This window comes from Octopus sinensis, linkage group LG16, assembly GCF_006345805.1.
Source record: "Octopus sinensis linkage group LG16, ASM634580v1, whole genome shotgun sequence".
Classification (NCBI taxonomy): Eukaryota; Metazoa; Mollusca; class Cephalopoda; order Octopoda; family Octopodidae; genus Octopus; species Octopus sinensis.
This window is the reverse complement of record NC_043012.1, coordinates 5,994,201-6,004,111: the sequence shown is the minus strand read 5'-3', so window position 1 is coordinate 6,004,111 and position 9,911 is coordinate 5,994,201. Positions and strand designations below refer to the sequence as shown.

Genomic DNA, 9,911 nt, shown 5'->3' with positions numbered 1-9,911 from the left:
ATCCTCATCTATCTTCCAGTATTTCATGCCAATTCCTACACCTTGCACCTATATTTCTCCCTTTAGTATGCGATAGAACTAGATCACCTTTATTTTTTAACCTTCCATCCTGTCCCTTCTCTCCCCCCTCTACACAACCTGTTCTATCAACCTTCTGCCTGGTCCTTTCTCTCTTAAAATCGTTCCTCTCATTATATTCCAATCTTTCATCACCTCGCCTAAAATTATTGCTCTTTCTCGCATTTCTCCTTTCAGTGTTGTAGTTAGTTAATTTCCCCAGTTACAACATGGCCTCACTTCTGCTGATGCCATGCACAATAAAAAAAAACAAACAGAACAAAACAGAACAAAACATCTGATAAACTCTGTAAAATGGTTAGCCTTAGGAAGAATGGTATCCAGCCATGCAGGAGTGAGACGCAGGAACACAACATAGTTATCTCGAGTCGTCAGATCCTGTCGAACTGTCCAACCCATGCCCGCATGGAAGCAGATATAAAATGAAGATATAACATTAATTTAAATGGCTCATTTGAAACTCTATATATACATAAATATTCATACATTTAAACACACATACACAAAATGGCATATATATATGTGTGTGTGTGTGTGTGTATATATATATATACATATATATATGGTCTTCCTGATCTTTGATACATTAATTTTCCTATACACACATTTGTAACTATGCATATTTATATCTATACATACATATCAATACATGTATGTATATTTATACATCAATATGCATATGTGTGTATGTATATATATATATATATATATATTATCAATAATAAAAGGGCAAAATTAATTAATTATTAATTAATTTTACCAAGTAGTGTTCAGTATGTAAAAAGACCATTTACGGTATATTTAAAACATTATGTTATATAATTAGGGTTCAGTAAAATAATTTTACTGAACCCTAATTATATAACGTAATGTTTATATATATATATATACATATACACACATACATATTTACATGTAGCTCTATCTCTCTCTCTCTCTCTCTATATATATATATATACATACACACACACACCACATACACACATATACATATATTTATGCATATGCACATACACCTATATGAGAGAGAGAGAGATTTACGTGCATACATACATAGACGTGTGTGTGTGTGTGTGTGTGTGTGGTGCGTGCAATAAGTGATTCTTCATTGTTTTGCTTCCTTTGTCTTCAGACCATTCGGTATTCTCTGTCTCCACTTCTTCCTGACCGCTTTTCCGTGACGTACTGACTGACAGTTGCTGCTAGTGTAGCAATTGGTTTACTGTGACTACAGCGTTGCATTTGTTGCTACGTGGTCTTACATTCAAATGTGTTGTGTAACGTGTGTGTTGCAGTAGTTGTAATCGGAGTTAACAAGGGTGACAAATGTGACTGACAAGGGAGATAAATTTTTCATCCCTTTATTTTCTTTTTGGTTACTCCCCCTTCCCATGGAGACCCTGTTTATTATTTATATATTTTATTTTGTTTTCCAGTTTTGCACTATGATTGTCAAATTTCAAAAAAAAGTTCCAACTTTGGTACGTGTTTTCTCTTGAAGGGCACTGGCTGAAGTTGATTGCCGTAACTGGCGGTGCGGTGTCGATTCTCTGTGAGCCTTTACAGTAGAAGACCCGGACACTAGTGCCGGCTCATTTGACGAATGGATCTCTCCAGTCGGTGCCTGCAGTAAACAAAGAGAAAAAAAAAATTAGTCGTTATCCTTTCTGTAATTACGGTGTTAAAAGAAAAATAAGAGGGCGGGACTGCCAATTTTATGAAACCTGAATATTTGACTGGTACTTGTACTATCAACCCTTGGAAGGCTGAAATAATTTCAGCGTCTCCTAAGTTCTGAGTTCAAATCCTACCAAAGTATTTCATTTAGTACTCTATTGATTCTATTATTGACTATTCTGAAATAATAATTATAATGTTCTCACATTCCAAAAGCTATTATTTGGCATTATAAAAAGACAGGAGTCATCAGGAGTCTCTTAGCCAAAATGGTTCAGAGTACTCAGCTGAAATTTGAGAGGTGCACGGTTCAATTCCCCGTGGAGGATTGATGGCCACTTTTCCCCCGTCTTAAGAGTATTTCACCCGATTCTCTAAGTTGTCTTCACAGCCTTCATGAATTCCTTTATTTTTTATAGACTACCAACACACACAGGACTTGTAAGTTTGTTTACAATAATTAAAACGTTTTCCAACTTCAGCATCGGAACACAAATTTAGTGTGTTTGGGAGGAGTGTGTCATCAACACTAACGATCTCGGTACTTTTTGTTGACCACCAGCCTCTAAAATGAAGAATCCAAACTTCTTAGCCAGTGACCCATACCTGTATACATGCACATATACATGTTCTTGGTCCACGTCCCTTTTTTGAAACCCTAATTATTTTTCTCCAAAGCATAGCACTTAACGAAAGGCTATAACGACTGAGATGAATGAGTGAGCAGCTAGAAAACATGACCAGTGTTACCTTAAAGCTTCATACATGAAGTTGTATTAAGCATGTAGTACATAAAAGTGACTTAATCCTTTAGCATTCAGATTACTCAATCAAATGCAATGCTTATTTATTCACATTGGTTTGAATTAATCTTGAATTACCTCATGGCTTTGAAATTTCAGTTATGTGATTGTTCATTTTTAGATTAATGTTGTAGGATAGGTGTGAAAGGCCAGATCTAGCCAGTTTTGAACGCAAAACAGAATACTTGGACCAGGTATGGCTGGTTCAATTGCTAAAGAGTTAAACTGTGCTCATTCATACCTACATTGTTTAAAAGAGGAGGTTCTCATGATTTCTACAGTTCCTGCTGACCCTTGGTGAGACTGTTGATGCCCAGAAGGGACATGTTTACAGGAAGGGAATGAGAGAAAGTGGTCTGAATGCTTGCAAGAAAATGAACTCCACTAAAGGGATCCAAAGAGGTGGTGCTGATGGTGCTAAACCAGGTGCTGTGATTAAATGTATCACTCACAGAAGTATACAGAGAAATGAAAATAACCATTTTGAAGAAATGCATAATTTGTAAACTCAAAACAATAAATGGTCCAACGTATTGCACAAGTTTATATTTTGATGGCTGAACCCTGCAGTTCCGCATAGCCCCAGCCCATTCAAAGTACCTTGGATTTCAGAACAAACTGCTGTGCTTGAGGAGACTTATTGAGTCAAGTACATGAACATCGAAATAAATATCAAATGGAAATAGTAGTTGTGATACCTGTACCGGTGGCACGTAAAAAGCACCATCCGAACGTGACCGATGCCAGCGCCGCCTTGACTGGCTTCTGTGCTGGTAGCACGTAAAAAGCACCATCCGAACGTGGCCAATGCCAGCGCCGCCTTGACTGGCTTCTGTGCCGGTGGCACATAAAGAGCACCATCCAAACGTGGCCGATGCCAGACTACCCTGGCACCTGTGCCGGTGGCACGTAAAAAGCACCCACTACACTCATGGAGTGGTTGGCGTTAGGAAGGGCATCCAGCTGTAGAAACACTGCCAGATCAGACTGTAGCCTGGTGCAACCTCCTGGCTTCCCAGACCCCAGTCGAACCGTCCAACCCATGCTAGCATGGAAAACGGACGTTAAACGATGATGATGATGATGATTACTTTGTCTAACGTAATCCTTATTTATTCACATTTTTTCAAGTTGATTCTGCATTATGTTGCAGCTTTGACATTTCAATGATGTGATTGGTTATTTTTAGAATGGCACTGCAGGATAGGTGTAAGAGGCTGGATATGGCTGGTTTAAATGCTAAAGAGTTAAGTACAAGAAGGGTAGCAACCTTGACCTTTTGCAGGGTATCTGTACCCGACAGAAGTGAGAAGAAACCACAACACATGGGTTATTCTCAGGTGAAAGGCCTAAATGCCAGACAATGGAGATAATGCTACATACAAATCAATGATGATGTGGTTGAATTAATGGCTGCAGGGACAGGACCCATTGTAGCAATACGAGAGAGAGAGAGAGAGGAGAGAGAGAGATTCTTACCACATAATTTGGCTTTCTCTGTACAACAATAGATACATTTCCTGAACGATCTTTTTGTAATAACTGATGAACATCAAGTAAATTTAAACCAGCTGTGCTTTTATTATTAATTTCCAGTAGGATATCCCCCTTGCTGAAAAACAGAAACAAATGAATAGATTACTAGAAAGGCAATAGACAAGTGCATGGATGTTGATAGTCAGACAGGCAGAAGTCAGATAAATAGGTCAATATATTATTAAAGAGACAGACAGGTAGAATTTGTAAGCAGGAACATAATAATAATAATAATAATAATAATTGTGTAGTGCTCAGGTGCACTACAACTCATCTAAAGTGTATATATAATCAGGTGTAGTTTCGGCGGATTTCGGAAAGCATGAGGGCCTTAAAGGATGCAGTGTCATGGCAGTCAACAACTGACGCAGGCAGTTTGTTCCATGCTTCAGCAACTCTGAGCGTGAAAAAATGTTTCCGAAAGTCATGGGAGCTGTGTTGTTTTCTGACTTTGTAGGCATGTCCACGTGTGTTAGGACACATGGAGATCAAAAAGGTGTTCAGTGTTGTTGTTGGTGAGGTGGTTGATAACTTTGTGGGTGTTTACCAAGTCCGTGGCCAGACGCCGGAGCTTCAGTGAATCCATGCCCAGGGAAACAAGGCGCTCAGAGTATGGTAGGTGTCTGATGGAGGGTATGCGTTTGGTTGCACGTCTCTGGACAGATTCCAGGAGGTCAATGTTCTGAGCAAGATAGGGGTCAATGTTCTGAGCAACATAGATGGACATATAGGTAATCAGACAGACATCGCTGGATAAATAGAAAGCTATGCTGGAAGATAATAGGGCAAATCCACAGTTACATAGATGGTTGGACAGAAAGTCGGACAATCAGATGAATAAGCAAATGATCAGGCAGATGGTTGGACAGAAAGTAGATGCCAGATGAAAAACAGATGGTTTGCAGGATAGATCTGTTAACAATATCACATTGTCTATTGGATCTTATGAGACCTTATCATATTTTATACTAAATGTGGTGACATATTATCAAAGTCTGCTGGGTGTGGTGTTACCCATCCAGCATAACACTAACTTTAACTTATTACCAAAAGATTCTGTGCTATACCATTATAATCACTGTTGGAACTGCTTAATAAGACATGATTATAATTCAGGCAATCAGAATTCATATCTGAATTTTTTTTTTGTCTTCACATGTTTTGCATTTGAAAAATAAAATGAGTTTTCTGTGTGTCTACAAGCAGCCCTCAAGATTCATCGACTCAAATTTCATATTCCTCGGACTTTTGAAAGTTAAACAAGCAAATTTTGAGAACAGTCTCCATTCTGTGGATCTGGTGTGTAAATAGAATCATTTGGCGAAAAGAGGAATTACCATCATCATCAATTTAAAGTCCACTTTTGCATACTGGCATGGGTTAGATGGAATTTGCTGAGGCAGAGATTCTATGGCTGGATGCCCTTCCTGTCACCAACCCTCACCCGTTTCCAAGTAAGATAATATTTCCCCATAACCAGACATGTTTTTGTGTAAGACTGAAAATAGAGGAAAATGCTTGTATGTCAGTGACACTTGCCTACAGCTACCACAGAATGTCATGGCAGGGAAACAGTAATGAACACATAAACACACATATATACAACAGGTTTCTTTTAGTCTTTATCTACCAAATCCATGGACAAGAGTTCAGTCAGCCTGATGCTATAGTGGAAGACATTAGCACAGGATGTCATGCAGTGGGACTAAACCTGAGACCATGTGCTTGGGAAGTAAACTTCTTACCACACACACACACACACACCCAAACACCTATTTACAAAATTCTAGAGAATAGGAAACAATTCCAGAATTGCTGTCAGAGAACTGTTGTCATGGCCACAAAACAGTCACCACCACCACAACAACAAAGAAATTCAAAGAACTTACCGTAGTCGTCCGTCATTGTAAGCTGGAGTTCCTTTAGCAACATCACTAACAAGGAACCAATCGGTACCATTTATTGAGCTACGTACTATAATAATTCCTAAACTTTTGTCAGGTTCTGAAGGAAAAAAAAACAAAATAGTTAGAAATGGAACATTAAATTAACAAAATTGAGAAGCAGAAATTAATGAAAAAAAATTCAATTTATAAAATATATTATTCAGAATTCAAATTCCACCATCTGCCTGTTCAATAAAATAAGTACCAGTTGAGTACTGGGGTTGATGTAATCAACTTACCCACTTCCCCAAAACTGATGGCTTTGTTCCAAAAATCTGAAACCAATATTAGTACAGCAAGGCAGCAAGCTGACAGAATCAGCAAACTGGGCCAAGTGTCTAGCAGGATTTTGTCCTTCCTTACATTCTGAGTTCAAATGCTACTGGGGTTGACTTTGCCTTTCATCCCTTCGGAATGGGTGTAACTGACTTACCATCTCCCTTGAAATTACTGACCTCGTGTCAAAGTTTGAAACCAATAGTAGTACAGCACAGGGTAAAATGCCTTGTGGTATTTATAATATATTTTTGCTTTCTGAGTTCAAATCTCATTGAGAATGATTTTGACTTTAATTCTTTTTGGATGATCAATATTAAATAAAATGGTAACAGTCAGCAGCATTGAAAGCATTTCATCAACAGAATTGATCACTTCAGATCCAGCAACAGTGGTTCTCAAGTGGGGTCCACACAAGCTTTAGGAATCCACATAAGATTTTGTTGTTAACATTTGCTTGCGAAGACCTGTTGAGGCAAGTAAAATCGAAGCAAGTGAAATTTCCCCAAGACACCCGATGAAGGCTAGAGGGTATATCAGCCGAAACGGTGTGTTAACAACAAACAAGATGAGGACAAATATCCGTCAAATGTAAATAATGTACATAATTCCTCATCTCTTAAATATAGAACTGCATGAGGAGATGTTGTGAGATCAACTCTCAGGACAGAAGACCTCATGAAAGAGCTGCCAAATCACTACAAGAAATGATGAATGTTGTGTTGGGACAGCATCAACAATTCCAATCCAGCTTGAAGAAAAAGATGTAAAAAAAAAAAACAAAAAAAACAAACAGATCAGAGTCAGAGAAACAAACTGATGGACATGCAGAGAAATAAGTAACAGAGATGGCTTACGTTTTTTGAGAACCACCTCTAATATATTTGAAAGGGGAAAATGTGGTGTGCCAAGAGGACTGTTATTGAACTGTGACTCATCGATGATTCGCTGATGAGGGGCCCCAATGGGTATCCCTCGCAGAGATGACGTCGATGAAGTAGAGGACGACGACGCAGGAGGTAAACTGCAACGGGGCTGCAACAAGTGTTTCCGGTCAACACTCGCTGTCCCCGAGTAACAGGTGGTGCGACAGCCAGCAGACAGTGGGGTAGTGATAGGTGATGACTGGCCATTGGACGCCAGATCAGTGACGCTGTTTTGAGGCGTGTGCCTTGGCGTAGATACAGGGCTACCTTCTGGCGACTCATATGGCGAACCTGTAGGAGTTTTACCCCCAGAGCTACAAAGAGACAATGATAAACAAATTTAGAGAAAAACAATGTCGGTGAGGAAACAAAAAAAAGACAAAACAAAGAACAATATATATATATATATACTTAAAAAGCATCCAGTTCACACTGTAAAGTGGTCGACATTTGGAAGGGCACCCAGCTGTAAAAGTTATAAAAGTTATGCCAAAATGGCCTCGCCTGTGCTGGTGCCATGTAAAAAGCACTCCATCCACTCTACAGGGTGGTTGGTGTTATGAAGGGCATCCAGCCATAAAAACCTTGCCTGGTCAGCTCCTGTCAACCAATGCAAGCATGGAAGGCAGATGTTAAACGTTGATGATGAAGTGCAGGCAAAGGCTGTGCATTCAAGAAGTTCATTTTGAAATTATGTAGTTTTATGAGACAACATGGTATCTTAAATAAGAGTCTTCAATTATAGCCTCAGGACAAGTGTCATTTGATATATGGGAACTGTGTGGAAGTCAGTCAAGGGTGTGTCTTTGAGTGCATGAGTGTGTGTGCGTACATGGTGAGAGTGTGTGTGTGTGTTTGCGTGAGTGTATGCATGTGCAAGTATGAGAGTGTGTGTGTGCACTTGTTAATGTGTGTCCATGATGTACGTGTGCAAATGCATGTTTGTACGTGTTTATACTGATCTAAAACTTGGACTTGTGTTATGTTTCTTTATGTTCCCTAACTTAGCTGGATGACCATAAAAACCAACAAAATAACTATCAGATATATTTGTAGTTAAATACTTTTAAGTGCTTATTCTACATTTCCCCAAAAAAAAATTCCACACTCAAGAAAAAATATTACAAATAAAAAAATATTCCATACAATAAAAATACCACTTGTTCCTTGATGCGATGCCAAATTTCAATCCATTGATAACTTACCTGCTGGACGGAGTAAAAATTCTACATCGAAAAGTTATGCTAACTGGGCCTTTTCCAAGTTGCCGAAATTTCGCAATAGCATCGTGATGTGAAAGACCTTTCAAGGATTCTCCATTCAATTCAAGAATTTCATCACCTGATAAAGAGAGAAAAGAAAAGAAGGTTAAATGTGAAAGAGGAGGAGGTGGGGGGGGGGGCAGAGAAATGAAATTAGCAAAGTGGTGTGTGTGAGTGTTTATAAGAAGGAAGCAGAGTCAATAGATCGTTTGATAAGATGCCTTTCAGTATTTGATTTGGCTCTCTGCATTCAAACCCTGTCAAAGTCACCTTGGCTCTTCATCCAGAATTAGCGAATAAAGTCCCAGAGTTCCAGTCTCTCTCTCTTTCATATACACACACACACACATACAGTGGGTGTTTATAAATTATCTCACAATTTGTTATCTAGATGTGTTCTGATCAGTCTAAAAAAAAACTGTTTACCAATAAACTTTTCTGAATTATCCTTATTTTCTATTTTTTTTCTGAACTTTTTAATTGTAAAAGTAAATTATAGACATGAGTGTGTGTGTGTGTGTGTAGTGTATGTATGTATATATATATATATATATATATATATATATATATATATACACACACACATACATACATACATACATACAGGGTTATTCAAGAAGAATGAACCAATTTCATTACATAATATTTTAATCAGGAAAACTCCAGCTAGGTCACAAGTATTTACTCACAATCAACTTTTATTTCCTGTCTCACAAGTGTTCAATGTGGTCACCACCTACAGAACGAGCAGCATCAATGAGATTAGAGAATTCCTCCCAGATGCGTATCAACATGTCACAATCTACTGAGTTGATCGCTGCTATTATTCGATGTGTGTGATTTTTTTTTTGTGGGGATCTGTAAAAGATTGTGTCTATGTTCTACCGCTACCCACTAACCTCGATACTCTGAGCGCCTTGTTTCCCTGGGCATGGATTCACTGAAGCTCCGGCGTCTGGCGATGGACTTGGTAAACACCCACAAAGTTATCAACCACCTCACCAACAACAACACTGAACACCTTTTTGATCTCCATGTGTCCAACACACGTGGACATGCCTACAAAGTCAGAAAACAGCACAGCTCCCATGACTTTCGGAAACATTTTTTCACGCTCAGAGTTGCTGAAGCATGGAACAAACTGCCTGCGTCAGTTGTTGACTGCCATGACACTGCATCTTTTAAGGCCCTCATGCTTTCCGAAATCCGCCGAAACTACACCTGATTGTCCCCCTTCCATACTCATACACATATGTGTATGTCATGACTCATGCTCTGTTCTTTTCCTGACGCTTGTACATTACCCTATGTACTATACATACACTTTAGATGAGTTGTAGTGCACCTGAGCACTGTACACAATGTTTTATTATTATTATTGAATAACAGCAGTGATCAACTCAGTGG

General features: G+C 38.8%; 1 protein-coding gene across 2 annotated transcripts in view; it reads right to left on the bottom strand.

Moving 5' to 3' along the window:
- Positions 1 to 1,423: 1,423 nt before the first annotated feature.
- LOC115220412 (tyrosine-protein phosphatase non-receptor type 13) overlaps positions 1,424 to 9,911 on the bottom strand; it is a 278,782-nt gene continuing 270,294 nt past the window's right edge. For both annotated transcript variants that reach the window (XM_036509865.1, XM_029790532.2), the window contains 5 exons: positions 8,448 to 8,583; positions 7,174 to 7,556; positions 5,984 to 6,098; positions 4,038 to 4,170; positions 1,424 to 1,702 (listed from right to left, as the gene is read on the bottom strand). In XM_036509865.1, the coding sequence (XP_036365758.1) occupies positions 1,538 to 1,702; positions 4,038 to 4,170; positions 5,984 to 6,098; positions 7,174 to 7,556; positions 8,448 to 8,583 (932 nt within the window). In that variant the 3' untranslated portion in view covers positions 1,424 to 1,537. The remainder of the gene's footprint in view (positions 1,703 to 4,037; positions 4,171 to 5,983; positions 6,099 to 7,173; positions 7,557 to 8,447; positions 8,584 to 9,911) is intronic.